We start from the raw sequence: 16,872 nt of genomic DNA on the forward strand, positions 1-16,872 counted from the left end.
CTTGGGACCGTGCAACGCATGGGCAGGGTACTCTCCCCTATGCTTGCCACTTATGCTAAAATATTCTAAGATGTTTTTTTTTTAAAACATCTTATACTTTGGAATGTTTTTCTTCTTTTAATTAATGAATTAATCTAAACGAAAGTAGTATTAAATTTTGAGAAAAAAAAAACAATCAAAGTTGTTTCTTTCAATACTGGCCGTCCATAATGACTGAAAATTTCTGAACGGTACACCTTCAAGAACTTTAGTCTGAATGACTTCTGTGTGACACTATCATATGAAAAGTTTTTTTTTGTAAATTTGCAAGATTCATATAACTCCTTAAGGGGTGAGTCTGAATTGTAAAGTAAAAAAATCGCATTTTTTATTGCTTATTGATAGCTAAATAGGGTTCATCCCTCTTACAATTGTGATAGAGAAAAAAATAAAAGAAAAATAACAAAGATAAAGAGTTAAAAAGAAAAATACAAGATGCAAAAAAAAGAGAGAAAAAAGATGCTTCCTTAAGATTCATTCAGCCTGGGACCCGAAAGGCTGGCGAATCCTATCGACGGACCTACGCATGTCACTGGGAATTGCGTTGAAGAGCACAACGCCCTTTACAAATAGTGACCGGTACAGACAATCACTCCTGATCTTAGGCACTATGAGTCCCCGAAACCTTGCCGAACCCCCCTCACCAGAAGACTCGATAGGTAATCAGGAATCAGGACATCCAAAAATTAACAAATAAAACAAAAAGAGCGTGGCTCTTGAGTTTAAGTGAGATGTAAGGTCACACGCAATGAATACATTTCTATGGGGGGTGATATGGTCCCGGCGATTTAAGCCACAGATATACCTGACACATTTATTGAAAGAAATAGTCACACGACGAATGGTGTCACTATCCGCCGCAAAGAAAAGCTCTGCTCCGTAAGTAAAGAAAGGAAGAAGAAGCGCTCGCGCGAGGTGCAAGCAAGTGTCGTAAGGTGTGAACGTCAAAATAAGTTTGTCCAGGGGCCATGCATATCCTTCTATTCGGGAGTTTCTACCAAGTAGCAGAATGTGCCCCCAGGTAGCATTTTGACTACTGACATACCACTTTCATTTGACGTTTGTTCGGTTTCAAACGGTTATTTCTCACCTCTGTAGTACAGGCTTACCAATGAATTTTCTTTTAGATCGTCTTCCGGAAAATTTGTCATTCAGGGTCGTTTTGGATACTTCTCCATATTTTTTACACGTTTTCAAAAGGATTCACCTACCGTCGTGGCATTCAGAACATTTTTCAATGCTTTTTCTAAACATTACCATATCTTAAACATTCTTGAAATTGTTTGACATTAACAAATTGCAAAATTCACACTGCCTGGGGAAGTTCTTTTCCGACAACAAAAACATAACCTCTACTGGTCGCGAAACTGATCTCGAAAAAATCTTTTAAAAAAAGTTGTTTTCTTTAATTTTTTGTCCATAGCTGTGTGTTATAAATTTGATCAGTGTAAATTTAGACAGAAATAGTGACAATATCCAAGTAGTAAGTTGAGAAAAACGACCTTGTAGAAGACAAATTTCAAATTGAAAAATTCGTTAAATTTCAATTAAAAATTCCTTCAAACAGCCACTGAAGAAGATACGATATAGTGTCGAAAGCTCTGGAACCTTGAGTGTTTTAATTTTGGATTAAACCACCTCACCGACGCTCAGCGAAAGGACAATTTTGTCCTGAAACAGCAGAATAGAAGTATCACCGTCGGTTTCACCTACCAAAAAATAAACATATAGGGTGAAAGGAACGTCTATTGACACTTTAAGAACTCGTGTCAGCACCTATTTACACCCTACTCTGTACCATTTGGGATATGAAATTTGAACATCTCTGTTTATAGTAAAACGTATATTACAGAAAAAACGTTATATTACTTATATTTTACTAGATACGTTAAATAATTTTCAACATTTTGACAAAAGTGTCAATAGGGGTTCCCTGTCAAACAAACGTTCCTCCGACCCTACCAGCAATTTCAAAAAGATCGGTTGATTCTTTTCCTCCTAAAGAAATTGCGAATAACGATTAATTTTTGATCTCTTAATTCAGGTTCCCCCCTTAAACTACTTTTTTTTATATTTTAAGTTTTTTTTTACTGAGATTGATAAGGTGGACTCAGCAATAGATATTAAACTTTGTGATGCAACCAATTAACGTGTATATTGCTATTTTTTTTCTTACCAGGAAGGCGGAAAACACTCAAGAAGAAATATTAAAATTTCGTGTTGAATGGCTTTAGACGTTTTAGACAGGCACGCGCTTAAGTTAGGGACTTGACCTTTAATTTGTATAAACAAATTTTCTTTTCACACTTCCAAATAAATTATAGCCTTTCAGTCATCGATTGAATATATATTTAGAGATTTTTTTTAAAACATAAATTAGACAAGGGCGTCATATGATTTCGCGATAATTTTATTTAAAAAAAATTTACCGGAAAATTTATCATTGTGCCCATACTTTTAATTAAATTATCATACTTCAACTAAACAAATATTTTTACAGATGAATTTAATAAAATTTATTATTAGAAAAATGCGTAAATTCAGATGTCCCTCAAATCTTTATCAAAAATAAATGTATAAGTCACAAACATATCAAATGAGATGAGTTGAATCGCTTCCTCATTTGGATGAATAAGACAAGATGAGTCTTCAATTGATATTTCTACAATTTCAGCTAAAATTATCTCCGCAATTTGATATATTTTAACAATGTAAGAAAATCATTCTAAGAGTACTCGTATTCTTAAACTTTATATCAGTTAGATTGATAATATTGCTCAATAAAGCCATCAATATTTATACAATGACGTTTTTGAGAAGAGATAAGATATCTTTATTGATTAAATTGATTTTTAGTGTATCATATTCAATTTTTATGATCGTTATCGATTTTTTACAGTGCTCTAAAAAGTGAGAGATGAGAAAGAGGAATGATTTTTTTTGTGAATCATCGTTGTTTTTAATAGAATTTTATGGAGCGCGAGATCAATAAAATTATGCGATAAGCCCAGTGGTTTATTAATTTAAGCCAAAAATAAATAATGTAAAATTTATCCATTTTTTCAAGACTTTTCAAATAAATTTCCAATATCAAATGATTTAGGATCAATAACAGTCCCTCTGAAGACGGTTAGAGTTTAAATCTTGAAAACTCCGGTATACAGGGGATTTCTTTCGATCCAGATGAAATATTCACCAAGGAAGGAAATGAACATTTTCGATTTCTTTTCCTGATTCGTCTGCCATCAAGGATTTTTGATTAGAACATCTAATTTTAATAAATTTATTTTTCTACCTGAAAATAGTGTAAATTGCTGTCTCAATTCCAAAATAAAAACACCAGCATTTCCTTGATTTAGCACAACTCTCAGCAATTATCAATTTACTCACGCGACCTCAACCAGTCTACATTTTTTCTTTCATTAACTTGTGATTATTTCATTTACATAGATTGCTATTGGGAGCTTTTGCGAACAAGAAGATAATAGTTATGAGCATTGAAACGACCAAGTGGCAAATTTTATTCTGCTGGAAAATTTAATTTTACCATCTCTAATTCTTCCTTTATCTTCTGACAAATTTATTTAAGTTTTTTTTTGTGAGAGTCAAATCAAATTGAATCATATATAGTCGTCTAATCATATATAGCTGTATATTTGGACTAATTAAAAAATAATACAGTGTTTCGGTGAATTTGGAGATCAGGATCAGGAAAATTTCATAACATCAGAATTCACATCCTTTTCTATCTCAAATGCTGTTATATTTATCCCTCTCTGACGCACTCGTCTTCCTTTGAACGTCAAAACAAAATTCAAATTAAGTTCAATCTAATTTGAAGTGTGAAAGAGTCAAATGGATATCTGCAAAACGTTAGGGAGAGAAAAGGATGTGAATTTTGATTGCATAAGATTTTCCTGATCTCATAGCCTTTACACACTAAAAAAATGTTTATGTCTATATAATGATAGTTTTTCACCATACAGGCGCAGGCAATTTACTTAGCGCAGCAATTTTTGTTCAATGAAATCAAAATTCACCTTACTTCTTACGTCTATCTTATTCTTTCGCGATCAAGATTTGATTGAAGTAAACTGAATTCCTTTTGATGTTCAAAAAAGATTCAGTATGCGAAAGAATTGGACAGATATGCAAAATTTTTGAGGAAGAACGGGATTTGAATTTTGGTTTCATGAAATTTTCCTACTTTAAAAGGTACACCGGAGTTGTTTAAATCAAATTTTGTACTTATGGCTGCAGCACAACTTTTAGATCAGGAAAATTACACAAAGTCAAAATTCACTTTTCTTTCTTTTTTAAAAGATTTGCATAAGTCTATTTCAGTCATTATGGCTCCGGCACACCTTTTAGATCAGGAAAATTTCATAAAGTTGAAATTCGCATCCCTTTCTTTCTCAAAACCCTTGCATATGTCTATTTCACTCTTTTGCACTCTTTTTCTTGTTTTATACATCACAACAAATTCAATTTAGCTCAAACGAATTTGAAGTGCGAGGGAATAAGATAGACATATGCAAAACTTTTAAGAAAGAAAGGGATGTTAATTTTGATTTCATGAAATTCAAGGTGTGCCGGAGCCATTAAGTCTCAAAATTGGAATAAACTAGATTAAATTTGATCTGATATTCAAAAGAAGATAAAGAAGAGTGCGAAAGGGTAGAATAGGAATATGCAAAGCTTTTAAAAAGAAAAGGATGTGAATTTCGATTACATGAAATTTTCCTGAACTAAAAGGTGTACCGGAAGTATTAAAAACTAATTCCTCTGGCTTTTCGATCAGGCAAATTTCAGTAAGTAAAAATTTTCATCTCTTTTTCGCAAACGTACCTATCAATTTTTTTATTCAAATCTAAATTGAATTTGTTCTAATGCTTACAAGAAGAAGAATGCAAAAAAATGAATAAACATAATACAGGTTTTGTAAAGAATGAAGAGCTGAAGCATTTGATTTAATATAATTATTCTGGTTTAAAAGGTGTGGTCAGAAGCATAAAAAAATAAAAATATTTAGTAAACTTCAAAACTTTAAAACAGTAAATAACTATAGCTTCTCAGATAACAAATTTATGCCCAACGCACAATAATCTTTGTTTTGTAAACATGTTTTTGACATTTCAATGAGAGTGAATGAAACAGAGATCTAGTCATCTTGCTTTCTCACACAGGAAATTTTGAAAACACGTTTACAAACAAAAGTTATTGTGCGTTGGGCATTTTGACCAGCACACAATAACTTTTGTTTGTAAACATGTTTTAAAATTTCCTATGAGAGAGAGCGAGATGACTAGATCTAGATCTCACTCACTCTCATTGAAATGCCAAAAACATGTTTACTAAACAAAAGTCATTGTGCGTTGGGCATTAAGATCAATCTTACATTATTTGTGGAGCTCAGAGGCAAAATGACACATATCCTATGCTTTAGCCATAGGATATGTGTCATTTTGCCTCTGAGCTCCACATTTATCAACAAAAAAGAATGTTTATGTTTTTCTTGAATTCACAATTGTAAAGTAAAAAATGAATAAATAAATTAATCTGTGATTACTTTGCAAATTTTATCGTCAATCTAAGTTCAGGAATGATGCTACAAGAAGTTACCAAATTTGTTCCTCCGTCTTTGTGTACGCAGTGTTTGTTTCTTATTAATTTTCAATCCATTTCAGAGGCTTTTAAAGTGATTTGTATACCTTCACCAGAGTTCACGGAGGTTATTGACCGAATTACTTTTGCGGATTTTTATGCGTTCTTATGTGCACAATTCCTGAAATTTACAATACAATCACGCTTACTTTTGGTGTCTTTTTTTTTGTCTGAAAATTGGTATTGAGAGTTATGTCGTAGGAAATGGAGGTAATACTGATTTTGAATATTTAATACAGGCATAAGGGCATAAATTTACAATTTTATTTTCCCATTGAAGATAAAATAAAAACAGATAAATATTAATTTTGCAATACTGATCTCGCATAAATTGAATAAATAATTATTGCATTGATTAGGAAATAGTTAGAAAACTTGGCGCTGAATTTCAAAGTAGAACTTATACTTTTTGAGAGACTAAATAGTTTGACATAAGCTCTTATGTATGTTATTTCGGTGAATGAGATAAAATTGGAGATTGTGTAGGAATATTGTTTCTTTTTTCTTGTTCACGTGTCAATCACATTGATAGGCAAATAATTGAACTTTTTACGGCAATGCCATCATTATTGATGTTCAGTGACTCTTACATTGCTCAATCAATTGGCTCTGAATATTTATTGGACTACTTATTTGTGTTGTCTTGGGGTGTATCCTTCGGTGAAAGCTAAATTGGACTATTTCTTAGGCAATAGAACGATAAAGTCTCCGCAGTGATTGCGTGAATGTTGCTTTATTTGCCGTATATGGATACCTTAACAAAGATTAATAGACTCCTTTTGGACATAATAAAAGACAAATATAATTATTTACTAATTCAGTTGAGTTATAAATATATTTTATTGTTAATCCTGGGTTTCTTTTTGTTTGAAGAGTAACAGTTTATTTTTAAATTGAAATGTTTCATTGATGTTTCATGTTATGAATTTTTGATAAATTGCATGTTCTGCATACTTTGGGGAGTTTCGATACACTGAGGAAAATTATTGCAAACTTAAAAGAAGTGCTGTTTTCAACTAAAGGAAAGTGAGATGATTATGTACTGAAGGAACTGAAGACTGCATATAGCATTTTATGCACAATTATTTCATTAACCAGGATCCCAACAAAAATTTTTTGAGTCGAAAAACCGTCTTATTGCTTACCTTATAAAACTCACACAGAGAAATTTTAGTGGCATAACAACTCCAAATGGTGTTGTCGGACACACCAACCTCAACCCCAAAATCAACTAACCCCAATTCGGTGTTCAGAATACACCAAGTTGTACCACAAAGCAACTAACACCGGCTTTGGGTTTCTAATTACACCAATTTCACACCAATTTTTAACACCAAATTTAGCGTTGTTGGAACACCATTGTGGATTTTCTATCACACCATCTCAAGAAGATATAGGTGTTCCTTTTACACCAATAAAAGTGTAAATATTCCACCTTTGTTTTAAATATAACGATTTTTTTATTGATCCCATATCGAAATCCATATCCGTATCGAAATAAAAAAAATTATACACAAAATTTGTATATCTGATAATTATGTTTAATGTAAGGATTTTTACAATAATAATTACATTAAATATGATATGACTTTTTTTTAATTATTATTTTTTCGATCACATTATTTATACTTAAAATATATTTACATTTCCATTATAGTTTTTCAAAGTTCATATTTGCAATCTTACCATCACAGTTCTTGCTTTATTTCCGTCATATTTTGTACCTCAGTCATTTTTGTTTTGTGTTTATACATTTGCGATATTTTGATAAATCTTATATACAGTCGTGATGATATTTTTGTGATATTTTATACATCATTTTTATGATATGTTTACAATTGAACGTTATCACTTTTAAATTTGAAGCTTATTGAGCAATTCATGATAGTATTTCATGTAGGCTTGCATGCCTGCAAAAGTGGCCAGTGAAAAAGTTTTAGCAATGGTGGTTGTTTACCGTTGGAGTTAGTTCCGGAAAGGGTCTTTGTGATAAAAATCCATGAGGAAGCACGTTTCTAGGGCAGTGGCAAGAAAAAATTAAAATTTGTGTGTGTAGTCTTGAAGGAGGAGTGTTTAAATATAGCATTAGTGGAAGAAAAAAGCAGCAGTTTCAAATCGTTGATCCGTTCTCCCGGATTGAGGAATTATTCCAATTATTTCGCATATTTTCCAGGTAATTCAGAGATCAGGGAATCTATTCCATAAGAACAGGGAATTGGCTAACAGGAGAAATTGTCATTTACTTTAGGTAATTGAGAGACTTGGTGATATTCCCCTTGTGTGCAGGAGCCAGAGCTAATTGAAGGAAATTATTGTTTACTTTAGGTGAGCCAAAATTCTCAACACTTGGTCCTTCTTCGTATAGAAGGCAGATTGATCTTCGGGACCAGCACCATGCCAAACAAAGGATACAGCAAACGCAACTACAAGGGACAGCTCACGATTGTGAAGAATGTCATCGAGAAATACCATATAACTCCTGGGAAGTTGAATGAACAGGGAGCTGAGGTCGAGCTGCTGGCCACCAGAGACACTCTTGAGCGCATTGAAAAGAAATTTCAAGCTTTACAGTCTGAGATAATCAATGAAGCCCCACCGGAGACTAAGACGAAAGAACAGGATGAATTATCAGCCTTTCTAGATGAATGCCTTGAGGTTGAAATGACCATCAGTACACTTTTGGCAAAATTAACCTCAAAATCTTCAGAGTCTACAGGCTTGAATATCAGTGGGGAACTTGGTGAATCAGGCAATGCCAGCATTGCTTCTCTTGTTTCATTGATGACTCAACAGATGAAGGAGCAAAGGCAGCAAAGAATTAGTGAGGAGGTAAAGCTCAAAGAAATTTTATCTGCGCAAAGGGAGGAGTTTCAAAGAATGTTGGAGATATCCAGAAGTGACTCAATTACCAACAGAGAAGAAGATGGTGCCAGACACAATTCCACAGCAGAGCGTAGAGCCAAATTGGAGCCCATAAAGCTCCCCATGTTCAGTGGATCCTACGCTGATTGGCACTCATTTAAAAATCTCTTCATATCCAGTGTGGGAAATGACAGGACCTTGTCCAAATCACAAAAAATGCACTACTTACTCACGTCTACCAGCGGAGATGCGTATGGGCTTTTCAAAAACCTTGAGATAACGGACTCAAATTTCGACATCGCTTGGGAAAGACTGGTAAAGCGCTATGAGGACAAGATGATGATCATCACTTCACATTTTGAGAGATTCTTGAAGCAACCACAGATCACCAAACCTGATGCAGTAGCTCTGAGACAGCTTCAGGCATCAACAACGCAGTGCTTGGAGGCAATTGATGCTTTAAATGTCAACGAAAGGGATCCTTGGTTAATCCACCTGACCTTGAAGCACCTTGACTCCCAGACACAAGAAGCTTGGAGTGAAAAGCAGCCAGATGGTGTTCCGACGTGGAAAGATTTCGATGACTTCCTCAACAAGAGATGCCGTCAGCTCGAGTCGTGCCCACCTACCGTGCCTAATCAACAACAACAATCGCGCAGTAAGTCAAATAAGGCGTTCACTTGTGTTGTAAGCAATAAAAAAGAAAATTGTCAGTATTGCAAAAAGAATCCTCATAGGCTTTATAAGTGTAGGAAGTTTTTGGGTTTGCCTCACAAAGATAGGGTAGAAGTTGTTAAGAGCCTTAAGCTTTGCTTAAATTGTTTGATAGATTCTCATTCAATTGATTCATGTAACTATCAGGCGTGCAAAGAATGCTCGCAAAAACATAATCACCTTTTGCATATTGCTTTTTCAAATGAAAAATCAAGGTCTCAGTCAGTTGCCATTACCACTCAGCAAGAGAGTACCACAAATCCCTTACCTCTTGTATTGCCAAGAAATTCCTCTTCCACCGGTACTTCCCTAAGTATTTCTGGAGCTGATGGGGGAGTGAAGACTAAGGTTTTGTTTGCAACTGCGATCGTTTCTCTCTTGGGTCCTGACAATATTTCACTGAAGTGCCGAGTAGTACTCGATCCCGCCTCCCAAATTAATATTATAACGTCACGCATGTGCCAACGTTTAAGTTTGAAGCCAAGACGAAGTAATCTTGTGGTAGATGGGGTTGGATCCATATCTCAGGCCAGTCAGCATGAAGTTGAAATAAAAATGCGATACCAGAGGGGTCTCGAGTTCATAACTGAGTCACTTGATTGTATTGTCATGCCCAAAGTTGTGGGAGATCAGCCTAACTGGGAGGTGGACTTATCACAAATTCCCTTACCCCCAAATCTTAAATTGGCCGATCCCTCTTGGCATGTCAGTCAAAAAATTGATCTCCTCATTGGCGGTGCCCATGTTTGGCAATATTTCTTGAATGAACGCCAGGAATTAGGTGAGGGAATGCCCATTCTTCAGTCAAGCGTGTTCGGATGGTTGGTTGTAGGACCATGTCCCGAAGAGAGGGGGCCCACTGGAGCTTGTTACATAACCACTCTCGCCAGCATTGACCGGACAATTAAACGATTTTGGGAGATTGAGGAGATCCCTAAGGAGACAATTATTGAATCTGAACATCGCGAAGTTGAGGAGCAGTTTCGTTTGACTACTCATAAAAATTCAGAGGGTCGATATGTTGTTCAAATTCCCCTGAAACCAAATATTGAAGATCTCGCTGATAATAAATTGATTGCCACTCGTCAGTTAAACTATCTCTTGTCCAGATTGCCAAGGCATCCAAGACTCTTTGCAGAATATGATACCATATTTAAAGAGTACTTGTCACAAGGCATCATTGAAAGGGTTCCGCTGACTGAGTTGTCAAATCCTTCCTATTACCTTCCTCATCACGCTGTGGTCAAGGAGAATGCAGTTTCTACAAAAACTCGAATTGTATTCAATGCAAGTTCTAGGACAAAGACTGGATTAAGTTTCAATGACTGCATTAAAGCTTGCCCTGTAGTGCAACCTACTCTGATTTCCATTCTGTGGAGATTCCGCCTGAATGAGATAACACTTACATGTGATATAAAACAGATGTACCTCCAGGTTGCATTACATTCTCCTCATAAAGACTACCACCGATTTTTGTGGAGGGAAGGCAGTGAGGTAATTTATTATCGGTTCACGAGGGTGTGCTTCGGAGTGGCTGCATCCCCATTTTTGGCCACCCGGGTGTTGAATAAGATAGCTGAAGATGAGAGTCAAACGTACCCCCTTGCCGCGTCAGTTTTGCGTCACAACTTTTATGTTGATGACTGCTTGGTTTCAGTGTCAACGGTTCAGGAGGCTTTAACAGTCAAAGAACAACTGACTGGCATCTTGAGAACTGCTGGAATGGAATTATCCAAATTCAGAAGCAACCGTCCACAAATTCTTGCGAACAATGATCACAATGCAGATGATTCTGACCTTATACTGGATGAAGAGTCAAAAACGCTGGGTATCATTTGGAATCCACGGGAAGATGAATTCAAGTTCCGAGTAGCAGAAGATTTACAGTCCACTCCTGTCACTAAGAGAAACATACTCTCAAAGATAGCTCGGATTTTTGACCCATGTGGTCTGATTGCCCCATTAGTGACGTCAGCCAAAGTGATTATGCAAGTTTTGTGGAGAAAAGGGCTTGAATGGGATGATGAGGTTCCGGAATGTCTGGATAGACAATGGAAAGCTTTCGTGGGAGATTTGAAAAATGTTGACGACTTATGCATTCCTAGATGGATTTGTGCGGTAGAAAATCCAGTGAAGAAGGAGCTTCACGCGTTTTCCGATGCAAGCAATCTCGCATATGGAGCAGCAGTGTACTTGATATATGAAGACAGTAACCAAAGGCGTTGTTCTGGTTTAGTGAGTGCAAAATCGAGGTTGAATCCCATTAGTTCAAAGGATGATCATGCACAATCACTTACCATTCCAAAAGCTGAACTCAGTGGTGCTGAGTTAGCCGTACAACTGATGTCTGCCGTAGGTGAGTCGTTGGGCATACAGGAGAGATATTACTGGACAGATGCCAAAGTTGTTCTCTACCAGATTCACTCCAAAGCTCATCGAGACGTTTTTGTTCGAAATCGTGTCATGAAAATTCGCTCATTTTCCACACCTTCACAATGGAGGCATGTGCCAACGAAGCAAAATCCAGCTGATGTGCTTTCCAGGGGATGCAAAGTCTTGAATCTTATATCGAACTCTCTCTGGTGGCATGGTCCTAGTTGGCTGCAGGAAGATAGTAGTCAATGGCCTCCAGAATTTTCTCCAGAAGAACAGCCTGCGCCTTCAGTTTGTACTGCAGTGCTTGATTCTAGGACTGATCCAAATGCCATCTATAATCATCTCATAGAGCATTGCAGTTCATTCATCAAAGCCACCAGAGTTGTTGCATGGGTTTCCAGAGCAGCAACCAAGTTCAAGCAACCACGAAGAAGAGTCACAAGAAGTTCTGCAAATGCAGATGAGTCTTTTCCATTTCTGACGGTGACAGAATTACAAGTGGCTGAAAAATTCCTGATCAAGTGGGAACAAGAGAACCATTTGAAGACAACCTTAGAGAAAATCCAGTCGAATCGCAGAAACAAGGTTGATAGATACCTGCGAACACTTTACCCTTTTGTGGACATTGATGGCATTTTGCGAGTTGGGGGAAGAATTGATTCCGCTCATGAGGATTATGATGCCAAATTCCAAATCATTCTCCCTCACGGGAAACTGGCCGAGTGGATTGCTGAAGCAGAGCATGTGAGACTCCTTCACTCTGGACCTCAGGAAACTCTTTCATCAATTCGAAGAAGATTCTGGCCTGTCAAGGGGAGAAGTTTGGTTCGAAGGGTAGTGCACAAATGTGTAGTTTGTATTCGAGCGAAACCGAAGATGTCAGAACAACTGATGGGATCTCTTCCAGAGTACAGAGTTACTCTCACTAGACCCTTTTTGCACACAGGAGTTGACTTGACTGGCCATGTTTTAATCAAAAGAGCCCCAAGAGGATCTGCCCAAGAAAAAGCCTATGTTTGCATATTCATATGCATGTGCACAAAAGCTGTTCATTTGGAGGTTCTCACCTCGCTTTCAACGAAGGCTTTTATCAGTGCATTTCGAAGGTTTATTGCGAGACGTGGCATGCCATCACACATGCACAGCGACAATGGCACCAATTTTGTGGGGGCATCGAAAGAACTCTATCAGCTTCTGAAAGAACATGCCACTCAGCAAGAATTGTCTGATTTGTCATCAAGTCTTCACATTCAATGGCTGTTCAACCCTCCTCTAGCTCCCCACCAAGGCGGATTATGGGAAGCCGCAGTGAGAAGTTTTAAGCATCATTTCGTGCGAGTGGTAGGGCGAGCAATATTGACGTATGAGGAACTAAATACTGTTGTGATACAGATTGAGGCAGTGTTAAACAGCAGGCCACTGGTGGCAGTGACTGATCATCCAGGAGACTACAAATGTCTTACCCCTGGAGATTTTTTGATTGGCCATGCTCCAACCCAATTGCCAATCGGACCAGATGATCCTGAACAAATAGACACTTTGAGGCGTTGGCAACTTTGCACCAAACTGAGGAATGATTTTGTGCGACGTTGGAAAGTCGAGTACTTACATTCGTTACAACAACGCCATTTATGGAACCAAGAGAGCCCCAACATTGCCATAGGAGATGTAGTATTGCTAAAGTCGGAGTCTGCAGCAAATGTTGAGTGGCCTATGGGCCTTGTCGAAAGTGTACTACCAGGAAGGGGTCAGAAAGTTAGGGTGGTGGTGGTAAGAGTGAATGGCAAATCCTTGAAACGACCTATTACGAAGTTAGTGAAACTTTTAATCGAAGAAAAGCAATAATTTAACGTAACTGAAATCAGATTTGAAGTAATTAAAATAAAAGAAAAACCAAAATTGAATTTAGGTGGAGGATTCACTTTATTAGTTTAATTTAAAGAAAACAAAAATTTATAAAGTTTGTAAACAAAATTGAAGTTTGTAAGCCCACTTTGGAAACGCCTCATGAAATAGGGGGAGAATGTTTACAATTGAACGTTATCACTTTTAAATTTGAAGCTTATTGAGCAATTCATGATAGTATTTCATGTAGGCTTGCATGCCTGCAAAAGTGGCCAGTGAAAAAGTTTTAGCAATGGTGGTTGTTTACCGTTGGAGTTAGTTCCGGAAAGGGTCTTTGTGATAAAAATCCATGAGGAAGCACGTTTCTAGGGCAGTGGCAAGAAAAAATTAAAATTTGTGTGTGTAGTCTTGAAGGAGGAGTGTTTAAATATAGCATTAGTGGAAGAAAAAAGCAGCAGTTTCAAATCGTTGATCCGTTCTCCCGGATTGAGGAATTATTCCAATTATTTCGCATATTTTCCAGGTAATTCAGAGATCAGGGAATCTATTCCATAAGAACAGGGAATTGGCTAACAGGAGAAATTGTCATTTACTTTAGGTAATTGAGAGACTTGGTGATATTCCCCTTGTGTGCAGGAGCCAGAGCTAATTGAAGGAAATTATTGTTTACTTTAGGTGAGCCAAAATTCTCAACATGATATTTTAATGCTAATATTCTATACAGCTGTGAGAATATTTTGGATTTTAGACTTCTTCATAATTTACAAGAATATTTATTTTAAATAAATCTAACTCTAAGATAATTTTTAAAGTCAGGAAGCATGATTTTTTTATCGGCAGCCTTTTGAATCTTTTGATATTTAAAACAAAGTCTTTTTCGTCAGTTCCCGTAATTTCATATGATTGATAATGTTTATTGAATATTACTTTTATTCGTCCGCAGTGTACGAAAATTTGCATCTCAGATGACCACAAAAAATTGTGTTTGAGTAATTACCTCAATTTCGGTTGGAAAATGCTGGACAATGCTTTCAGCCAACAACTTGAAGTCCCTTTGTCCTAAATTTATATCACCCTCCAACTAGTACTCAGAGATGCAAGTAATTAGGACATCTCGATCGCTGTCACTGAATTTTTGAGACTCTTTATATCCATCCAAGATTCATTTTCCCTTTCGTGTCTTAGATAGAATAACGGGCAGACTGTAAAAAAAATACGTGTTTGTTTCTCATTAATATTAGCACTGAATTTATATATATATATATATATATATATATATATATATTTTTTTTTTTTTTCATTATTATCACTTTTTGTCAAATTTCATATAAAATTTGAGATCTAGTGAAGGGTAATTTTCTGATATGATTAATCAAAAGGTAAACTCACCAAGAAATCTCTGCGTAATTTCCAATTGAAACCCCCATTCACACAGAAGAGAAAAGACTTCAGCCACTGAAATATTGACCAAAGTATCGGCAAATAAAATAATCTCAAGTTCAATGTGTTCCATAAGTCACATATCTATAATTTCAATTTAGATCACTTTAGATAAATCACTTAAATAAATCACATAAAATTGCGGAATATCACTTTTGTCTATACTCTTCACTAATCAGTTTGGTACTGATGCAGCGGGGAGGAAAGAGAGCACACAAAGGATATTGTGTGTGATGGTGAGCGACGTGAGCGACGAACACCGTTTGGCGTTGCAATAGCACTGTTTAGAAAATTGATGGTGTTACTGTTGCACCATTTTAGACATTTTTGTGGCGGAGTTGATACAACACCGCCAAAGTATTTCATACAACACCGTAAATTCAAAACTCGGTGTGAATTTGATGTGAATAGTACAACATTTGGTGTTCAAGCAACTCCAACACCAAATTCAACCCCAAATTCAACACCGCTTTCTCAAAATCACTTCTCTGTGTGTAACATAAATAAAGAAATAGGCAACTTTTAAAGCTTACTATTTTGGGCTGAAACTCCAAAAAAAAACTTTTTAAGGGCCAAAAGTATAAAATTCTTAAAAATTAGGGGAAAGTGCCGTTGTACATACTCTTAAATAATAACTTAATCGAAGTTCATAAATTAAGTGCTTAATAAGTACTTATTAAGGACTTAATTAAGGATTTCTTTGAGAGAACGCAGTGACATTCTGCTAGCTTCCAGTGAATTCCCGATGAATTCAAGTGGAAATTTTATGGGAAAGTTTCTACCGGAATTCTTGGGGATTAAAGGGGCAATTTCCTCCTAGTGATTGGGAAAATTCCCTGGACATTCTTAGAGGATTCCTCCAAATTTTCCGAGGAAAAGTTTTCGAATTTTCCAGATCATACATGAAAATTCCGTGGCGAGTTCAGGGGAATGGGCAAACCCTAAGGGAAATTATGTAAAAGTTAAGCTTATACTTCGGGTGAGATGATTTTCTGATTGTAAAGTTCATATAGAACATTGAATAGTTTATAAAAGAATAAGTGAATTCGAGCAGCCGTGCAAGAGAGGACTATACATACGAGTCATCAGCTGAGTAATAAAAAGAAAAAGGTTAAAAGATGGAAAAAAATAAAGAAACCTAAAAGAAAAAGAAAAGACTAAGATAAGAAATAATAAAAGAAAAAAATCAAAAAGGAAAAATGTGGGGATTTTTTTATGGTTTTTTCCAAGGATTTTCCTAATAATTATCCTCAAGTTTTTTCGATCTATCCCGAAGAGTTCCCAGGGTTTTTTTTTTAGAACAGTCCCCTAGTTTTTCCAATCCCTGACGGGAGTTCACGGGTATATTCCTGGGTAAAATCTCACAGTTTTTCTCACCATTTGCGGGAAGTGGGAAGTTCCCTGGGATTTCCTTAAGAAAAATTCTCGTTTTCCTGTACCATCCCAAGCAGCACATTTTAGCTATTTAACTGTTAGATAACGTTTTCATAACTTGTTTGGTTGAAATAACTGTTTTTTAAAGTTGGCACAACGATAATTTCCGGTTAAGTTATTTTGTGCTGCTTGGGATGTTACCAGGGATTTCTCAAGGAGGGCCGGAGGGATCTTCTCCTCCGAGGTGGGGAAGATTCCCTAGGAAGTTGCGTTATATGCCACTTCAGCTTTGTTATTTGGCCTTCTCCAAATTTTCCCTAAGTATACCTGTTCAAGAATCTTCGATGAGGAAGATGACACTTCTTGTGGATTTTCATATGAAATGGCGAAGATTTTTTTGTATGGATAAATTCTCCAAAATCATTTATTGGGTATTGCTCAGATGTAACATAACACATTGGGTATTGACTCCTGTAATTTCGAATTCTATGGTAAAATTTTACAGACTTAAAGATGTCAGGATGCCAGTCTGTAAATCATTTTCAAGATAGGGGAGAC

The 16,872-nt window shown here is 36.2% G+C and overlaps 1 protein-coding gene across 1 annotated transcript; it reads left to right on the forward strand.

Annotated features, from left to right (window-relative positions):
• The first annotated feature begins 7,539 nt into the window (after positions 1 to 7,539).
• On the forward strand, positions 7,540 to 13,500 carry LOC129805173 (uncharacterized). Its single transcript, XM_055852930.1, has 2 exons — positions 7,540 to 7,951; positions 8,029 to 13,500. The coding sequence occupies exon 2, from the start codon at positions 8,098 to 8,100 to the stop codon at positions 13,498 to 13,500; it is 5,403 nt and encodes a 1,800-aa protein (XP_055708905.1). The 5' UTR covers positions 7,540 to 7,951; positions 8,029 to 8,097.
• The last annotated feature ends 3,372 nt before the right edge of the window (positions 13,501 to 16,872 follow it).

The sequence above is a fragment of the Phlebotomus papatasi genome, chromosome 3 (genome assembly GCF_024763615.1).
Source record: "Phlebotomus papatasi isolate M1 chromosome 3, Ppap_2.1, whole genome shotgun sequence".
Classification (NCBI taxonomy): Eukaryota; Metazoa; Arthropoda; class Insecta; order Diptera; family Psychodidae; genus Phlebotomus; species Phlebotomus papatasi.

Excerpts from the sequence above, each read along its gene's own strand:
- LOC129805173 (XM_055852930.1), top strand. The coding sequence starts at position 8,098 with ATGCCAAACAAAGGATACAGCAAACGCAACTACAAGGGACAGCTCACG.